General features: G+C 26.9%; 1 protein-coding gene and 1 pseudogene across 1 annotated transcript; both read right to left on the reverse strand.

Annotated features, from left to right (window-relative positions):
• Window positions 1-13,099: 13,099 nt before the first annotated feature.
• On the reverse strand, window positions 13,100-13,892 carry LOC114194422 (dirigent protein 22-like). Its single transcript, XM_028084622.1, has one exon. The coding sequence runs from the start codon at window positions 13,792-13,794 to the stop codon at window positions 13,216-13,218; it is 579 nt and encodes a 192-aa protein (XP_027940423.1). The 5' UTR covers window positions 13,795-13,892; the 3' UTR covers window positions 13,100-13,215.
• A 4,891-nt stretch (window positions 13,893-18,783) lies between these two features.
• Window positions 18,784-19,362, reverse strand: LOC114190699 (annotated as a pseudogene).
• Window positions 19,363-22,336: the final 2,974 nt, after the last annotated feature.

The raw sequence follows: 22,336 nt of genomic DNA on the forward strand, positions 1-22,336 counted from the left end.
TTCACTTCAATGAGACCTAGGGCTTAGGAGACAAAATGTCCAATATAATTAATAAACACTCATTCACCAGTTCTCTAGCTTTCTCTTGCTCTCTCTATAAATCTATTAACGGAAGAAAGGACATTTCGCATGAAAATGTCAGTCCTTGTTCTGGTGTTCCTTACAGTTAATTTAGGTTGTCTCAAAGGGTGCTGTTGTTTTTTTTAACCTATATGTATTCTCTTACGGAGAGAATCGATTCATATTTAAAAGTGGAAACTGGTAAAAATTGTTAAGCGTAAGAGTAAAATTATGGAGGATCCCGAGGTGGAATGAGAGTGATGTAATGGGTAGGTGATAATTGAAAGTTGAAGTGACTCGTTAATTACTAAGTTGATGAGTAACGTCCCATACTAGGGAGACATGGGTCACTTATTAATGTCTTGTCTGAAAACGCAAATTAATTAAATCTCATCATTCAGGGGCAGTGATAGACTCGGGGCTTTTGACTTTAAAATGACAAAACCAACCCCTTAAGAAAAGGATTTATCGAGGAACAAATGAACATGGTGGTTAGAGTACCATCTTTATTTTCACATCTTCTGTACCTTTGCTTTTGTGTCTGATATACATATAGAGAGAGAGAGAGAGAAAGAAATGTTTTAGATGGCTTAGATTTTGGTGTGGTGATTTGAAATGAGTGGGGCTACGAGATTCCTTCTCGAAGATACGAAGGACATATTTGTTTAATCAAAATAATACTGTAATACCTATCTGGTTTAAACTCTCACGATCAAACAGTAATCACAGATTATAAATTTTAGCTTCAAAAAAAGAAATCTATTACTTGACAGCACAAAATTTCTATGACAGCAGAAGCTACCAAAATTTGTACTTAAACAGAATTTTTCAGAATGATTCTACATTCTTGTCATTTCACCAGCTGCATTGTTAAAAAAAGTGATTTTTAACCTATGATTGTATATATATTGATTGTGAAAATATAGAGCGCAATGCGCATAAGGGTTACTGTGGTGCATTGCTGACATTATTTAATAGTTTTCTGCAAAAGTAAAAGATGTATGAATTATGTGAGCCTGACCTATGAATACTTCTCAATGTCTGCAAGTCTTTATTTCATGATAGAATGTGTAATGGGTGGACAGGGAAATAAAAGAAGATAACCTTTGGGAAATTTGCATTGGTCTGTGAGCAATAAATGTAGTACATGTACAAATTACTCAAATCATTACTTATGCACAAAGTGCTTCTTTCTCTAATAGAAATTAACAAAAAGTTGGAGAATCATGCATTTTCTCCAAACCTGGCATGGGACAATAAATTCGTTGCAAAATGCCTGGATTCTCGTTCAATTCATAATAAAGAGTGTAATTTCATTTGATCTGTTTTCCAAAGCAATATGATCTCTTTTGGAAGAGAAAATATCGTCTGAACCATGTACTCAAAGAAACTTCATTATGCTTATCTACGAACTTGAGAGTAAGGGTCTTTTCTTTGAGTGTCAGGAGTGCACATTTTGATGGGTTTTATGGTTTAACAACAGTTAATTTATACAGAGAATTAGGAAATAACCAAAGGTTTCCATAAATTATGCTTGAGATTTGAGAATAGCTATATATATTAAAGTTCGAAATAGAATAAAAATTGGACGAATATTGAATAAACAATTCAGAGCTTTAAGTTAAATTTGAAAAAACGATAAGAATAAAATGTTTGAAAAAAATTAGAAATACTTTTCTTTTTGTCAACAACAAAAAATATATAATATAAAAAAGATATTAGGGATACAAATACAATCCTTATACAAAAATATACTATCTATATTACATAATCATTTTACACGAGTGAATATGGATATAATATTTTGAAAGTTACATGAATATCATATGATTATAACAAGTTCTTCCTTATGTGATAATTAAAGATTCCCAAGAGTTAGACCGAAATATGAGTGGTGATGTGAAAATATTAATGACCTTTACTAGAATAACAATATAACAAAGAATATGGGTTGAGACTTATGGCTAAGCAATAACGAACCCATCAAATCCTATTCACTTTAAATTAATTGTTGTTTTGATGCCTTAGTCTTTTTGTTAAAGGTACATAGAGACAATCAAATGCTTGGTCCAAATTATTTGAAATTTTCACATACACATGTATTTATAATAGCAGTCTTGTTATTGAGATGAAAAACAGGGGATGACACAATAAGAGGATGCAGAAATTAACTCTTGGTAGAATAGCAATATAGTAGGGATAAAGTATTTCAGAAACAATATACATATAAGGGTTGAAGTACTCCAAGTGCTCCTATTTAAATACATATTTATACTTGGTGATTAAAAAAATATATTGAATTCTTATTATTTATTTAGATCTTTATATGTTGAGGAAGATCAGCTTAGTCTTTCTCAATATATAAAGATCTACATATATAACAAGAGTTCAATATGATATTCCTATAACTTTTCTGAATCTATGTTTATACTCTTAAAGTTATATGGATATATCAATGTTTTGTACTCTGAAAGTTATATCAATGTTTGTACTGTGAAAGTTTTATGGATGTCATATAACTCTACAAATGAACATATGGACATATTAATGTTTATACCCTGAAAGTTATATGGATATCATATTAAAATATTTAGATTTTTATATATTGAGAAAAATTAATTAGTTTAATAAGATATCTATTAATTAATAGATAGTACTTGTATATCTATATAAATAATATGAGTTTAGTATGATATATATAATTTTTAGAGTACAAAATATCGTTATATCCATGAATCTATAGTCTTTAACTATGTATGCTGTTGAAATTATTTCAAAAAAATTGTTACATAGATCCTTACAAAACCATTATTATACCGGTGTTCAAATTAACGTATAAAAAAACAGAGTATGCCTCAATCTGGATATAGCTTGTTGCCATGAATTATCTTACAATATTCAAAAATAATTTGGTCTGCCTATAAATGAAACTTATTTATTCTATTTGGATAAAACATATAGCATCCATAGCTAGAATTTAAATAACAAGCCTATATACTCCAAAGAGGAAATTAAATATGCACCCACTTGATTATAAATTTTATTTCAAGAATTGAACAATGTTATTGTATCTCTCCAAAACAATCAATAGGGAACACACACCGATCCAATCAGAATATATAAGAAAAGTTTGTTATAAGTATTTTATTTATAATTCATGTACATGCTTTTAATTGGGCGAACCCAAAAAATTTCTCACCCTCCACTTTGCCATTTCTAAATACAAAGAGTTTTCGGGAACATGCATTAATTTAATAACAACCATTCACATTATCTCTTTCAAATATTATTACTTTTGATATTGAGATCATGGGAAGTAAAATTGAAACAAGTGGTGGATATTGTTGTTCATTACATATATTAATCTTGTCCATTTATTACAAAGATTCCAAACTTGGTTTGATATGTTATATTAAAAAAATAAATTATAAATTAAATTAGTTCATTTTTAATTTAGTAGATCAATTTTGGAGATGCCTAAATTTATTTCTTTTAATCATATTTCTTTTAATCAAATTTTTGTTAAAAAAATTTAGTTAAAAAAATTAAATTCACTCATTTATAAAATGTAAGTGATAAAATTGATGCAAAATTTGGACGAATGACTAATTTTAATTTTAATTTAAAATTAAAGATAAAAAGATATATTTATTTCTTATCTTTTGTAATACGTTTAGATATATTGTAATACGTTTTATTATATAGATATAATTAAGTCAATATTTAATCATTGAATGTAACACTTCTTTTCAAATTATTGTTTTCAAACAGGTATCTGAAATTACTCTTGATTTAAGTTGTGTAGTTAAAGAACTAATATTGAGAACAAGTAGGACCACACTTTAGTCCAATAGCACATAGAGAATGGATATGAAATGCTACTATGAATAGAGATTGATTTGATTGCTTTTTCGTATAAAAATCAAACTAAAAAAGAACACCAAGATAAAGCTATGATTAAACTTAATTTATGTTTAAATAGTAGCTTCTGTATAATCGGAACTAAATAGTTTTTTGGGTATCTCAAAATTGACTAGAATCACATGGTTTCATCATTGTTAAAGGATTATAAAGAAATATCATTTAGAAACGAATAATAACAAAATTAAATCATTTTAAAAACTACATACATATTTAAAAGCTTATTAATTATTCATTAAGGACACAACAACAATTTTATTTTATTTTTTGTTTAAACACGATGAACTACTTCTCATTTTTCCAATCATTAGGGATAAGAATAAAATGTTGAAAAAAAATTAGAAGTACTTTTCTTTTGGTCAACAAGAAAAAATATATAATATAAAAAAGACACTAGGAATATAATCCTTATACAAAAATATAGTATGTACTTCAATGCTTCATATCCACTTTTTATCAATAAATATATATATATATATATATATATATATATATATATATATATATATATATGTACTTTAGTGAGTTAATCTTGCTTAACATATAAATTTAAATAACATAAAATTTAATATGATATTCATATAACTTTCAGAATAGAAATATTATTATATTCATATTCACTTGTGATAGAATATATCATATTTATTATCGTAGATATATTTTCTTTAATGTTAACCTATAATCTCTTATGCAATAGTCTATAATTTCTCATGTAATGCAGTATTTAACAATAAATCTATTTTATGAAATGACAGGCAAAAATCTTGTTTTAACTTGTGATAGTTACTTAACATATTTTTACTCTTCTAAGATCTCTTCCATGAATCTCTAGTCTTTAACAATGTATGTTGTTGGAATTATTCCAGAAAACTTATGACATAGATCCTTAAAAAACTATGGTTATATCAGTATTCAAGTTAACATATGAAAACAAAGAATCTAGATATAACTTGTTGTCATGAATCATCGTACAATATTCAAAATAGTTTAGTCTGCCTATAAATGAAACCTAGGTACTCTGTTTGAATAAAACAAGTAAATTATTATCCTTAGCTAGAATTTAAATAATAAACCTATATATATTCAAAAGATGAAATTAAATATGTACCCACTTGATTATAAATTTCATTTCAATTATCAATATTATTGCATCTCTTACAATCATTCGCTAACACACGCCCATCAGAATACGAAAAGTTTATCTTCAAATCCTTATTTTCAATTGGGCTAATCCAAAAACAAGCATTCACATATACATTTCTAAACACAAGAGAGTTTCTTAGTTCCCATATACATTAATTTGAAAACAACCATTCACATTATCTTTCAAATATTATTTTGATATTGATACGAAAGATGTGAAATTGAACGAGTCGTGGATAGTGTTGTTGTTCATTATATATATTAATTTTGTCCGTTTATTAGAAAGATTTCAAGCTTAATTTGATATATTAAATTCAACTTTTTATCTTCTATCTTTAACTCGTAACTTCTAACTTACCTCCGATCGTGAGCGTGGCAATAATGCACGAGTCCACTAGTGGGTAAAGGCCCAAACGAGAAGACCCAATTTTTTAAAGGACTGCATTACGAGAAAAGACTGCCACTAATAAAGATCAAGGGTTTATTTTTTATTTTTATAAAAAGGTGGGTTTTTTTTCTTATCAATGTGGGGAAATTTATTTTTAAAATTATGAAAATAGTATAATTTTTTTAAAATTTCAAAGTTAGACACTGTGGCGGAACTTCTTTATTTTCATATAATCAATGAACATGTTGATATGAATTCAAATCAAATTTAATTAAATCGTTTTAAAAGGACCTTACTTCTATTTTATAAAGTCATGCCAACATGACAACTTGTTTAAACGTCAAATTTTTTAAAAAATATTGTGCCATTTTTTTTAATTTCATAAACAAACTACCCTAAAATGGTAATACAAACCTAAAAAGGTATATAAAATAAAACATACCACACAAAATAATTGGTTTCAGTAATAAAAATTAAGAAGGATATTTATTATTCTAGAGACAAGTGGACAGACAACATAAGTAAAAATTCATATTTATCTTCTACATCATATTTAATAGATATGAAACTTTTATCTCATTTTTAACCCCATCAAATAATAGATATACTTGTAATCATATCTATATACATTTTTTTCGCTGTTTAAATATTAATTAATTATTTCTTATAAAAAAGAATTATAATCATATTTATACACACTTTCTTATTATTTCAATAATAATTAATTAATTTTTATAAAAATGTGATAAGAAAACATTATATCTATATTCAATATAAAAAAAAAACATATTCAATATCAACTGTTTAGAAATGAATGATAATTTTATAAATGTTACATAAGACTTATATAAAATATTATACAGTTAGACATAAATTAAATTTTAAAATTTTCATAACAATCAAAACATAATTTTAAATTTTGTTTTAAGAAATTAATTTAATTAAAATTTCTTATAATTAAATTATTTGAGTGTCAGATATAACAATATCTTAAAATGTATTATTTTAGTTGCATAAATGTTTACTCATCCAACGAAAATTATGATTAAATTCATTTAAAATTAATTAATTAATTAAAATTACAAAAACATAAATAAATTAAAATTCCTAAAAAATTACTTCTACACCACTTATATTACTTATTCACTCCCATTTTTTTCAAACAGGCCACCCAAACATATTTCTGCACCTCTAATCTATTTATTTTCACATCTTCACTCACTCACAAAAATGCGATCCAATAATAAACTGTGACGAAGTCACTATCCTTCCCTCACAAAAATTGCTCAATCATTTGCTGGCAAAAACCCTAAACATATATAAGCCGACCATGGGTTGCCGTGTCATCATTTTCTTCCTTCCTCCCAAATCAAAACACCATGAACGGCCAGCAATCTCGCGCCACCGTAAGCCACCGCAACAGCACCTCGTTCGCAATGCGTAGAACAAACGCGCAACAACCACGATGACACAGCAAATCGCAGCTTCGTTTACCATCTTCACCGCAGCAAACCTCACCACGATTCGAAACCCTAATAACCAGAGATCAGTGCGCTACCTCCATCTTCAACACAGGAGCGATCCAGATCGCGCCTGAACCACCTCTGCACGAGTGAGGCACTGGAACGAACCAGAGTTCCTCCACAACAATACCTTCGAACCTCATCCTTTTCTGCCACGAACACGAACTCCTGGAACCCACTTCCTGCACCGTATAGCCACACCGCTACAGTAAAGAAAAAGCTATTGGAAAAGAGAAGATTCATGTGGCACGTCGTAATTGGATGGTTAGTAAGTCAAATCTAAATTAAAATTTGGTTAAACAAGGACTAAAATATAAATATAGATATTTTTAAGTTTCTGTGCAAATTAGCACAAAATTTAGTTGGTGATAATTTTAATTTATTAAATTATATAAGAAATTATTAGTCAATTATATTTGTAAATGATTTTAAAATTGATTATATCTTTTTATTTATATTAGATATTTTTAATCATTATAAAAATAAATGATATTTATGATTATTTTAAGTTTATTGAATCGGTTGCAGTGTAATTTTTTTAACGGGATTTAGATAACTATATTTATTTATTTTTTTAATTCTTGTTATGATTTATATTTATCTATTTTTTTTTCTCTTAACATGAGGATATAATAATCATGAGTCCAAGGATTTTTAATTTAAATTCATAAGTTTCTACTAGTAAAGTTAACAACTTTTATATATTGAATGAGTTTTTTTTGTTAATAATTTAGAAGTTATTTTGACTAAAAGTGAAAACTTTGATTATAGTTTATTAAGAAGTTATTTTGCTTAATTGTGAAGTTCAAGGTGAAGATCTCTGCAAATTAATTGTGAAGTTATTAATTTAAAATTTTAGACAAGAAATCAATAAGAATAATATTGAGGAAATCAATAATGTGTAGTGAAAACAATCTATCTACTTTATTATTATTTTTATCCTTCTCCTCTTTTATTTCTTTTTATTATTAATTAGTTTGATATCTAGCCTTTTATTTATTTTCTTTTATTATTTATATTATTTAATTTGATTGACCTTTATGAGGACTAATTTGTTAGAAATCAATTTTGTGAGACGATTCTAAGTTATTTTTATCCATTTTAATCTTTTGGTTACTTTCTTTACAATAATGAAGTTATTACATATGAGTGATAAATACTATTAATTTGATCGTGTAAATGACTGCATTATCACTTTCTTTTTCTACATTATAATGATTTTTTTTATAGATCATAAAGATTATAATACATTACTTAAATGAAATCACATATGAAAAAAATATATTAAACTAATTATGCAATTCGAATTTAGGCATGGATTTTTCATCTTGTGAACTTCATGACAATGACATTAAATTATTGTATTATAATAAATGAAAGGTCTCTCTATATAAAATTACATATATAAGAATGAGTTAAAAAATAAAATTAACTATATAAAAATGCATTTAAATTATAAAAAAAATATTAAAACGAAGTGAAAAGGAATAAATGTATGTCTTAAAAAAAAGTTTATACACCATCGAACCAAATTGTACAAAAAAATGTATAATTAATTATATAATAAGATGGAAAGTACCTTTGAGATTTGAGAAAACTTTTCAATTTTCGATCTAATTGATTCATTAGGAGATAATGCAGATTGTTTGAGTGAAAAAAAAAATCTACAAATGAAAGAATATATAGTTAAGGCTCAACGAGAATAAATATATATTTTTTAAATTACTTAGTAAATAAACACGTGAGATTGAAAGAATCAAACATTCTTATATGGAAAAAATAATCAATAAATAAAAATACTGAAAGGGAATATAAATAATTAAATGTGATACCTAAATTTTGATTCATTAAAATTGATAATTTATCTTTGAAAATAACTACACAAAAGATATTGATATTTTGATGGATTTCTTTTGACTCACTTTTAACCTACTACTTAAATCACTTTTCAATTGTCTATTTTGATTGATTATTTTAGTGATGTGATGTGATGATCTAAAGGTGATTGGAGTGGTGGGTTAAAAATGAATAAAAAAATAACTTAAAGATACAAATGAAAAAAGTGTGTGGCAAAAAAAAAGTTACGAAACTAAATATTAAGAGAATGATATATATTTATATATGGATTTTGGATATGAAGATATAATCAGTACAACTACAACTATAATTTACAAAGAAATATTTTAAAGAAATATTTTGAAAATCTTTAAAACAAATGTAACATGTTTAAATTATAGAAATGCAAACGTATATTTCTGAAATTCATCGTCAATTTCAAATTATCATTATTTCGGTTTGGTAAAGATCATTAAATTGTAAGTTCACCGTCATATTTATCATCCTTATTTAAACTACAATAACTATTTTAAACTCATTCAATAATACTTCACATTTTCAAAAATTGTCAATCATTATATTTATCTTTATCTGTATACACTTCAAGAAAAAAATCTAAAACAAAGATGTCATAGTATGGATATAATTTATATATATTACATCTTCATTTACTTCCAATTTCAGTGTTAACATTGAATAATTATGGGTCTGAATGATTAAAAGAATGAAAGAAAGAAAAGAATCATCATTGTTTATGAAAAGGTAGCAAATAGGATTAATAACAAATATCATTCTTTTTGGAGTACAACAAATATTGTTCATCTTTTGTCTTTTCAATCCCATTACTTAAACATAAAAATTTTATTAATCGAGGTTGACAATGTTCTATATATGTGCAGAAAAGAATTGAATTCACCATAATTAGAATAAAAAAAGCAAACAAAAACCATAATAAAAGAGTATATGCATGGATATTTCAAAATTTGAATCTATAGATTAAGCAAAATGACTAATTACAATTTGTTGATGTTGAAGAGTGTTGCATTGAATGTCAACACTATGAAGATAAAGTGTGGTATTTTGAATCAAATGTATCGTCATTATTTAAATTACATTATCTTTTAAACTTATTGGGATGGATATTAAGATAGGTGTAAGGATGAAGATAGACATGCACATTCCATTCACATTCTCGTATCTAATTAAAAAATTAGATATCATTCATTCATATATCGTATTCAATCAATGCAATAATTTTCTGTTGAAACATAAACAACTTTAGAGCATACCTACGTAGATATATTTATCTATCATTCCTATAATCTCATATGATGTAAAAATAAAATAGTTAAATAATATGTAAGGAAAAAGATATATAAATATAATCTTAAAATTTTAAATTGAAAATAATGTCAAATATTTGTGTAAATTAGGTTGGTATCTTGTTGACGTGGTTGAATCTTCTTAAAGGCTTTGATTTCTCTAAAACCCGTAAAGTTCTTCAAAAGCTCATCTATCAGTCTATTAATTGTCTTCTAGTTAGCTAAATTAGATTGTCTATTTTTGGTGAAAAAAGCTTTACTCTTCTGATTTTTCAACAGAAATTATTATGCCCTTCAAAATAGTTACAAATTTCTGCAATATGCGCAATGGCACAATGAAAAACACCCAAAATAAACAAAATAATAAAAGTCTTTGTTGAATTCAGCCTACTCCTTTATTAATGCCAACTACTCTATCACGTGTGACTTTATTAATCCAATTTATAATCGTCAAATTTGTTAAGTAAAAGATCAAAATAATATAACCTGTTGTCGGAGCTTAAACCGACAAAAACAAACTTAATAAGTGCACAACACAAATGTTACTCCTTTGGTTAAAAAAAATCATTTGAGAGTACTAACAAACAAAAGGTAAAGAAGCTATTTTAATGTATTTATGTTCTAAAAATATGTTTAGATTCGAATAATTAATATACTAAGATTTTCTATCATTTTATTTTTTTAGATAAATCAATAAAATCAAGTACGCAAACAAAGCTCTTACTCATGGTTTGCAAATATAAATTATAAAATAAAATAAATAAATTTCAAATATCGTCTTTTTTTCTTTTTAATTTTCTTAACAAAATCCAATAGGGCTCTTGTTGAAACGATCTTATATTTTCTTGGTACGCGTTGAAATGATCTTGTACATTAGACGCATTGACAAAATTGAAATAATCAATGCATTCATGACTTTTTTTTATGATAATAAACAAATATTTCTCTTAATAAAACAGACAATTAATTTGACAGTATATAAGACTTTAAAACAATTCATGTTTGGTAATTATTAATTCATTATGGTAATCAAATAACAACTAATTGGTCGACTCCACAGAACTAGGTTTATTATAGCATGAATAGAGGTGAAAAAAAACACAGAAAAGTGTTGGATAAAAATTAGGATTAAATATGAATTTAGTCCTTATAACCAAATTTTGTTAAGTTTATCTAACGTTTCAAGCGCATTTCATGATGATTAAAATGACTAAATTCACGCATTTTGAAAGATGAAGGATTAAATTGGTCAAAAGTTTTGATGAGGGACTAATTCTAAATTTCGCTGAAATTTGAGGGACCAAAAACATATTTAACCCTAAAAATTAATTAATAAAACTTGTTGTGAAAAAGAGAAAGAGAGGAAAAATCACTTATAAATTGTTTCTTTAACGAGTTATATATATATATATATATATATATATATATATATATATATATATATATATATATATATATATATATATATATTGTTGGTGAAATTGATTTTTATGGTATAATGTAAAGAAGTCGTTCAACTAAATGTAATGTTTGACAAAAAATTAGAAGGAAAATTTTGATTGTGGAGTTAGTTGAAATGAATGAAATGTTTGACTAATAATTGTTGAAGGAAAGGAAGGTTTGGTTTCCTTAGGTTCATTTCTTTAACTTGGTGATGCAAATTATGAGGTTCTAGAGGCCACATCAAAGGTTTGAAATTATGTTAACATTTGTTTTTCGTCATAGTTTATTTTTTTTAATATTATTTAGTGCGTTATTAATTTTGCTTAGGGAAACTAGAAGAGTGTGATTATTTATTGCGATATAATTTTGAATTTACTTAATCTTTTTTTATTAAATTATTTTTTTACTGAAATGAATTTTCTTTGAATTTTACATCAGTTTATTCTTTGGTGCATCGCATAATACTCAAATATAAATTTAATTAATGTTAAATAATTACAGATGAATCAATGTATATTTAGTGATTCATATAATTTTAAAATATCCGTATTACATGGGGTTTTAGCCAAATAATGAGAAATCTCGAATTTCATATTTTGAAATTTAACTAATTTCATTTTCGTAGATTAACTATATACTGCTTTAACTTTTGAATATAAGTAAAAGCAAAAAAAAAATTCAATAACATAAATCATGTCAAACAAACTATTCTTATTTTGGCAAGAGTGAAAACAATCGTCAATAATTTTAAATACCTACAAAAAAATAATTTTATAGATGGCGTTGACCATCTCACCCAAGATCATTTCAACTAAATAATTATGCCAAGTTTGAGTAAAAAAATGAACAAATTTTCTGATTCAGTGAAATTGATTTTAAAAATAATAAAGATTAAAAATGCTAAGTTATATTCAAATCTATAAACTAGAATTTTAACTATTTAATTGTTTATATCTAAAATTTATTATTTTTTAAATATTTTCTGTTTATGAATCAATTGAGAATGCTAATGTTGATTGACTTAGTTATTGCTCATTACATTATTAGTTTTGTGATGTAATTTAGAGTTTCTGATAATTTCGAAGTTTTTTCGGTTCTTTCTCTTATTTAAAAATTAAAAATTAAAAAAATAACGAAAGTTGAAAAAAAAAGTCCTAACACGCTCTCGTCAAAAAATCGTAAATAAAAATAATTTTTCCTCAAGGAGTATCTATTTTTTTTTTTTTGGTATATAATACAACTAATTTTAATTTATCTCAGAAAGTAAAGCTTGGTTAAAGGATGAGTTTAATAGAATTAACTCATAACTGTAAAAGATTCTTGGTCGAAGAAAAACTACTACTCAACAAAAAGCTAAGAAAAGAGAACCGTGTCATTGATTGAAAGGTATAGGTAGAATACAGTGACTACGAAGTCTTTGGGGTTTCACAAGTGAAGTCATTATCTTCGATTAAAGCATAGAAACAAGTTGTTATTCCAAAAGCATCGAACAATGAAACAAAGAGGAGAAACAAGAGAATGATGAGACATTAAAACGATGCTACATATGTTTTCTATATCATCATCAACAACTGGGTGGTTAATAATGGAACACGTACACATTGTACTCCACAACAGCATCTCCGGTCTTCAGATCAAACGTGTGAGTCTTCGCCTGAGCGTACCCACGTGCGAACCGGAAAGCCCCGCTTCCTCCAACAATTGGCATTTCCCTCACGGTGGAAAACACCGCATTCCGCCCCAACAAGCTCAGCGTGCTGCCGTTGTATTTCCCTTCCGTGAAGACGAAGTTCATTACCATCAACAGGCCCGTTTCGTGTTGGGCCGCAGATCCGTAAACGCCTTGGGCCTTTCCCACGAGTTTGGATCCAGGCTCCGGGCCCACCGTCAATGGGTCGTCGACCATGGCTATGAATCCGAAAAGCGTGGAGGAGGAGTTGGTGGATGGGGCCTCCGCCACTCTGACGGCGGTGGGGTTTGGACCGCTGACAATGTCGTGGAAGAAGAAATGAAGGTGGCTGAGCTTCTCCTTTTTCAGTCCCAAAGACTTCCGAGATAGGGTTCGGTAGAAAGTGGAAGATTTTGCGGTGGCGAATGAGAAGAGTAGGCTGAGAACGATGACGGTGAAAATGAATGTGAGGCTTCTGGAGTTAGCCATTGTAATGGGAGGGAAAAGTAAGAAGTGTGAGGAAAGACAGAATTTTTTATGAGCAATTTATAGAGTGCAGAATTGGAAGGAATGAACCGGGAGAAGTTTTCCTAACTAAAATCACAGTTTTGGACAACTAAAAGAACCGTTTACAGTTATATTTTTATTTCATAATTAAAATATATAATAATTATTAAAATAAAGTAATAAAATTTTAGCATTTTTTTATTAAGTATATCAAAGTTTATTAAACAAAACATTGTCCAAATATTATTTTTTCAAGTGCATAATTGTTTGGTTAAACCACTTCAACTTCCTTTTTTATTATCCAATACGACAATACGACAATATTAGCCCAAAACAAAAAAATAAAATTATGTAGAGTGCAGAATTATAAGGAATGAACTGGGAGAAGTTTTCCCAACTAAAACCATAGTTTTTGACAACTAAAACAACCGTTAACCGTTATATTGTTTTTCACAATTGAAATATACGAAAATTATCAAATTTAATATACATTTATTCAAAATTTATATTGTGATATCAAGAGTTTAATACGAATTTAAATAAGATATGAATTTATAAAATTTTAATAATCATATTATAATATAAAATATTATGAGTTATATAATTATATTATAAAATAGTATGAGTGTTTAAAATTGATAAAAATTGTGAAAATATAAATAATAAAAAATTATGATAAATATAAGAGATATGTTACGTGAGAAATTTTTTATTTTATTTTATTCATATATATAACAAAATATAAAGTCAAATAACTTTTATGAGATTTTTTTTTTGAAAATAAAAGTCATAAAATTATTTATTCAAAAATTTTTTCTTTTCAAATACAAATTTAGACGAGATACAGACTTAAATGAGTGTGGATTTAAGCAAATATTTACCCTACTTATTAATAAACTTTAATTAATAAAAATCAGATTTCACATCTTTTATTCATATAAATATGGAAGTTTTGGATACTATTTTTCTTGTCAAGAATAATTATTTCCTTTATTACTTTACTTTTATTTGATAAATCATATTAATCACTACAACATTTAATAAAGTAAGTTTTTTTGTAAGTAACCTTTTGCTAAATAAACTGGTACAAGTTTTTATTTATAGAAATTTATTTATTCTTCCTCCTTAAAAACACGTTTACCGCACTTCAATCAATTTCGTATATTGCACTTCAATAAATTTCGTACGTTGCACGGATACTTTTAGTTTTAGTATAAGTAAAAGGGGAGAGAAAGGTGTTTTGTACATCTAAATACAAGCAATTTTTAATTTCTTAAATTTTATTTAATGATACCATTTCAGAAATATTATAATCCTTAAACATAAACGTCAGAAATATAATTAAAAATAATTTAATAAAAATACTAAATCCCCTTCATTATCATTCTTATTTCATATAAAAATAGATAATTTTGTATACATCTGAGTTCTTATATATTTGTTGGAAAATGATATCTAAAAGTAAAAATCTTATTAATAAATACTTGAGTTCAAAATTCTAAAACATGACCAATTTTATTGATAAAAATTATGTTTACAGATCAATTTTTTAATTACAAAATTTTTTTTTTAGTTAAAACCTTAATAATTAATGGTATTGACTAATTTAGATATTAAATGATAATATAAACTATTTTAGATATTAATTTATAAATTAATTATAATTTCTTATTAATAATAAAAACTATTTTAGTTACCAATAATTTTAATTTATAAAATTAGTCATTATAGTAACTAATTATTTTTAGTAACTAAATTTTGTCATTATTTAAAAATTTTCTTGTAGTGTCATTACTAAAAAAATTCATATTTCATGCTAATTTTGTTTTGAATTTTTTTTTTTAGAAAATACTTACAAATTTTATTATGAAAAAAAATTGCAAGGAATTCTCACCAATTTTTTGCAAAATATTTTATATAAAACACTTTTCAAAAAAAAATGTAGGAAATAATTGTGAATTTTATAATTTTGTAGAAAATAATTATTCACGAAGAAATTACCTGTCCATTAAAATTTTAAAAAAGAATGATAAAAAAAAAAGTATTTTCTTGCAATTTATTTTTAGCAAATTTGCAAATAAAATTTCTATGTAATATGAAAAGTTGTAGTAGTATGTCATATACTTATTAATCGATTATAATGTTTTTTTTTTTTTTTATGTATGTATTCATGCATCCAAGAGTGGTTTAACCAAGCTCAAGCAAAAGAAAGACCATGATGATAAAAGTGATGCCGAGTGTTTCTTCTATAAGGAGAAAGGACATTAGAAGAGAAATTACAGTAAATACCTGAACTTTTTGAAAAAAAAAACAAACAAAGGAATACAAACAACTAGATGATTAAAGAAAGTGAAACAAGTGTTGCAACTAAAGCCATATGACTAGTTTCCTTAATACAAAGTGCCACTTTAAGAGGATTGTTATTATGTTCCTAATTGTTTCGAACATTATTTCAGTTTCTATGTCAGATATTGGTTTTCGTATTCATTTATTTAATAAAGATATTTGCTCAATTTATAAAAATAGCGATGTTGATTGTTTATATACAAATAGATATATCCAACACCACATTTATGTCTTTCTTAATGTGCATTATAATCTTATAATGCATGTTTCTGGTCTTAAAAGAAAAAAAATAATTAAGTGAATAAAACATATATTTAACATTATAGACTCAATGATATTGGAGAGAAAAGAATTAAGTTACATAAAGAAAGTTATTTTGATAATTATAAATTTCAGCATGGATCGACTTGATCCAATACAACCAAATTTGGGTCGAGGCCGACTCGACCTGATATGACTAAATTTGGATCAGAGTCGACTCAGTCAAATATGCGGTGAAGCCAACTCGATTGAATTTGGGCAAATTTTTGTCGAGGCCGGCTCGGTTGAATACAGTCAAATTTCAATAGCGACCGACTACGACCAAATTTTCTTCAGGGCCAACTCTGTCGAAGTTGGAAAAATACGGTCAAATTTCGATAGGGTCACCTGGACCGAATTTTTCTGAATACAGCCAAATTTTATCCAGAGCCAAATTTGGGTTGAGGCTATTTGGGCCGAATATAGCTAAATTTGGGTAAGGGACGACTCGACCAAATTTTGGTCGAACTCGACTTGAGTATTTGAAAAATTTTCGATTTGGACCGACTTAACCGAATTCGGTCAATCTTCGGTCATGGTTAAGCTTAGGTAAATTTCAACTAGGGCTAATTCGATCGAATTCTTGTCGGGAACGACCCGTCTCAACCTTCGACTAGGATCGACTTGTCTTGACCTTTGATCTGGGCTAGTCCATCTCGACCTTCAACTCAACCTAACTAAAAATTTAGGTTAAATATTTGGATTGAATATTTTAGATTTTCCGTATTTGAAATTTTGGATTCCTATAATGGATATTCAATTCATAAAATATATAAAATGTAGATTAGATTGAATAAAATTGATTTTTTTATAAAATATATCTTAAATAGATTGGATTGGAGTGGAAGTGGATTGAATAAAAAAAGTGGATTTTTTGTCTGTCCATCCCTAAACTAAATTATGCATAATGTATTAAAATTAGACAATATATCATCTAATACCAAGGCCTCAGATAATGTTAATAGATTTTTCATCTATGTCTTGAAACATGTTTACTTCCATGTTTCATTAGATTATTTACAAATACAAAGTTGACTTATGATTATCTAGAAATACACTAGTACACCAAGGGAAAAAAATACCTTGAATATGTATGCTAAATATATTGTGATAAACGCTAAATATATTGTGATAAACTTTTGGGAAGATCTCAAAAAAATAACAGGGCACGGAAACAAAACCCAGATCAAATCTTTCCTAAATAAATAATATGCAAAATAATAAAATGCATAAAATAAAGAAGGGAGGAACTAACAAACACCAAAACTTTTAATGTGAGAAAACATCAATATGGAGGAAAAATCCAGGGGACCTTGTCCAGTAAAAACTTCTACTAATAAAAATTAATGGGTACACCAGAAGTTCTCTTGAAGATTCCAATGGTCAACATAATACTATTCTCTTCACCAACAAGGTGAATAACAAAACCTAATGGATACTTTAAATAAACAATAGAGTGAACCTCAATATATGAGAAAATGAATAAAACATGTTCTCCAAGGTAGTTTCTCTGCACAGACTTGCACATGATAAACTGGTTGCTCTTTTCTTCTTCTTCATTCTCTCTGATGCGTTCTCACCAGAGGCACTCACAACTTCTTTTTCTCTGTCTCATTCTATTTTTTTTCTCTTATACTCATACTTGATGCAAGGATTACATATGTAAATTGCATAATGGGTCGGAAGCCCTTAAAAATACCTCCTTTTATTTTTCTTAATTAAATAAGTGTGGACCCAATAAATTAGTGACCCAAGTGACATCAACATCTCCCTTTATAGCTAATGTTAGTAACAAAATTGAGTGCAACAAAAGAAAAACGTGAGTTGAAAACTCCTCCCTTCTGATAAAAGTTCTAGCACATTTAATAGAATATCAACACATTATGTCATTGGAAAAAGAAAAGGATAATTAGAGTAGAAGTTGTATTTATCATATCAAGTTGAGTTCAACAGAAAAAGTGTTGATAATGCTCTAACATCCTTGATAGAAGATCAACACACCAACTAACAATATTCCTTGAGCATTTGTTAATCTCTTGAGTGACGTCGAAAATATATCATCTATTGCACGTATAAAGAAAGAACTATAGCTTAAGATCCATAAAACTCTATTCTCAATTCTCAAGTTACTTCTTGAGGTTGAAGAAAACGAAATTGTTGTGGTGTATGTTGTTGAAAATAAATTATAAAGTATAATTTGCAAATATATTGTTCTATAAATAATATTTTGATTAATAATTATAATACATTATAAATGGAGAGATATTAGTGCATAAGACATTAGAAGAAGACTACATGGCTTCCATATCATGAAGAACTGGTTGGTTAATAATGCAACACGTAGACGTTGTAATCTACAACAACATTTCCAGTCTTTAAATCAAACGTGTGAGTCTTTGCCTGAGCATACTCACGTGCAAACCGAAAAGCCCTACTTCCTCCGATGATCGACATTTCCCTTATACCGAAGAACACCGCATTCCGCCCCAGCAAGCTCAGTGTGCTGCCATTGTATTTCCCTTCGGTGAACACGAAGTTCAATACCATCAATAGGCCTAATTCATGTTGGGACGCAGATCCGTATATTCCTTGAGTCTATCCCACAACTTTGGATTCGGGTTCGGGGCCCATAGTCAATGGGTCGTCAATCATGGCTATGTATCCGAAAAGCGTGGAGGAAGAGTTGGTGGAAGGGGAATCCGCCACTCTGATGGCGGTGGGGTTTGGACCGCTGACAATGTCATGGAAGAAGAAGTGAAGGTGACAAAGCTTTTCCTTCTTCAGTCTCAAAGACTTCGGGGATAGGTTTTCATAGAATGTAGAAGATTTTGCGCTACCAAATGACAAGATTAGGTTCACAACGGTGATGCTGAAAATGGTTTTGAGACTTTTGGTGTTGGCCATTGTAATGAGAGGGAAAATTAAGATGTGTGAAGAAAAAGATATTTTCATTCACCATTTATAGAATGCAAAATTGAAAGGAATGAATTGGCATAAAGGTTTTGCAAACAAAATTTATTGTTTTGACAACTAAAATAACCATTTACAGTTATATTATACCAAAATTTGTTGCCAAAGTTTATGGTGACAGACAAACTTTTGGGACAATATGGAATATCTTTCTTTGCTTCTTGTTCAAACGTGTCATTGTTAGTTTTGAACTTTTTATGACACCATAATTTTTACATATTACAGTTTACGTAATGTTTTGTAATTGAAAGAAAAATATTTAATTAGAATACATAAAATTCATCAAATTCTGTAGTTGTTAATAAACTTTTAATAAAAATCAGATTTCACATCTTTGATTATATTAATGTAAAATATGGAAGTTTTGTATAACATTTCTAATCATATGTTTTCATCGTTTTGAGTTTCTTTTATGAATAAAATATTAATATGAAATTATTTTGAAAGAGTTTACAAAAATAAGATTGTTTTTCCCTTTCATGAGTAGAATAAAGTATTAATATCTATTAGTAAAGAATAGGATAATAATAAGGTGAGAAAATTAATTAGTAGAATTATGCTTATCAATTCTATCTAAAAAATTCAGCTAAATTATTAGTCTCAGTAGTGGTCAAGTATTTATGAAAAAAATACCAATGAATGTTTTTATATTTACTAGTGTAAAAATGCTTTCAAAATCACCTAATAGGTTTCATATGTCTTTCAAAATGTGACAGTATTTTTAATTTTTTTTAATATTTATAGGTTTTGATTCTTTAAATAAGCAAAGCTAAATAATCCCAAATTTTAAAAAAATGTCATTATTATTTTTGAATTTTATCTTTTTGTTTAGAAAATAAACTACAGTTTTATAAAGAATCCAAACTTATTCTTTTGTTAGGGTTAACTTTTCAGATTTAGAACCACCGGTACAATCCTCTCCATTCTTCCTCGATTTTCACCTTCCTCCATTTTCACCATTGGCTCATTTGTTCGTTCTCTCTTCCCTCACTTTTTTTTTTCTTGTTTCATTAAGGCTTGTTCATTTTGTGTTGTCTTTTGAGTCTAGGTTTTGCATTCAGGTGGCATTGATGTAGCACACGTTTCAAGATATAAATTAACACCCTCTTCAAGTATTTGTCTATGATAGTGAGGAAATAAGACCCTACATTAAGTCTAAGATTATGTTGGACCCAAAGGTTTACATGAGTATACTCAAACAATCTATTGTCAAATTTAAACATCAATCCATGAGACTTTTTCTAGTACACATTGGTCACAAAACTCTAGCTACTCAATTTGATCACCTTGTAGTAGGTTTTGCTTACCCAACTTCACAAAAATCTTTCTAACTTAATGTAGGGACCTGAAATGTGACAGTTTATATATTTAAAAAAATAAAAAAATTTAAAATTCTACAAATTGACATGTGACATGTAAGGACACAATGTTAACATGATGATCAAATTGAACATTTTTAAATAATTGAAAAACTAAATTGAACAAAAACAATAAAAAAATGACCAAAATGAACCAAACCAAAAAATTAGAGGACTAAATAAGTAATTATATCGTTTTTGTATACAAAAATAAGTAAAAAATAATAGAAAAATGATATAGTTAAGAAAAATTATAAAAGATATATGGTTTAATTAGACATCATACTACTATATACTCTACCATTGATATTTTCATGTTCTTTTCATAAAGGATCTTGCTAACCAGTACTTTAAGGGCAACTGTTAAAGATAATTAATATGCATTGAATTTTGTAAAAATTCATAGCTATCCGTGATAATAAATAAAATCTGACCTAACAACCATTAATGCAGTTTTATTATATTTAAAGGACAAAAATATCCTTAAATGTTATACAAAAACGTTTACTATTTTATTTAATATTCACTCATAAAAATTAAGAAATAATTAAAAAATAAAATAATTATATTATTGCTAAAAATTAAAATATAATTAAACATAAAAATTTAAATTAATATAAAAACCAAAAAATAGTGTCAAACATCTTAAAAGTTAAAAAATAAAATTAAAATTAAAATATCAATTTGAGAATTTATTGAATCTCTTTATTCGTGTTAACTCAATAAATATCTGTATTGAAAAAAAATAAACAATATTTTAATATATGAAATTATTAATTATAAATACATAATTTAGTAATATAAAAAAACTTAATTATTTACACTTTTAGTAAAGATCATAAAAATTTTAAATTGCTTATTTTATATCTTAAAAATTTTAAAAACAGTTTTGTCTTTATAAAATATGTTACATACATTTATATTATTTTAATTAATAAACTTAAATATTCTAACTTTGAATATAAAATTAATAAAAACAATAAAAAATAATTATTTATTAACCGGTGTTATAAGGACAGTTTTTCCTTTCATAAAACCATAATGATTTTTAGAGTCGGTATATAATATTAACTATACCTCAAATTGTTTCACTGCTAATATGACTGTGTGACGTGCTCCATTAATGCCAAAAGCCTTTCAACCAACATATATATATTTTGTTGTTACCGATAAAATATGCGCAAACTATAGAGAATATTTACAACATTAGTCAAGGTGATAGGATAACAATTTGGAAGTTAACCTTCCAACACAAAATTATTATTATTTTTTCAGAGAATTTGTAGAATGTCGATTTTGAAATTGATTTCAAAGCGATAGTAAAGAGTAGGATAAGCTAAAACTACTTGGAAAAATATTGTCGTATTGGCTAATAAAAAGGGAAGTTGAAGTTGTTTAACCAAACAATCGAATTCCAAAATCATGACAACACTATGCACCTGCCTGGTTTGGTCCAATTCAGACCACAAAAAGCAGTTGAGGCTGCTATTGTCTAAACGTCTAATCATTACAAGTTACACGTACATTTTTCTTTTTTCTAAGTCCTGAGA

This window comes from Vigna unguiculata, chromosome 1 (assembly GCF_004118075.2).
Source record: "Vigna unguiculata cultivar IT97K-499-35 chromosome 1, ASM411807v1, whole genome shotgun sequence".
Classification (NCBI taxonomy): Eukaryota; Viridiplantae; Streptophyta; class Magnoliopsida; order Fabales; family Fabaceae; genus Vigna; species Vigna unguiculata.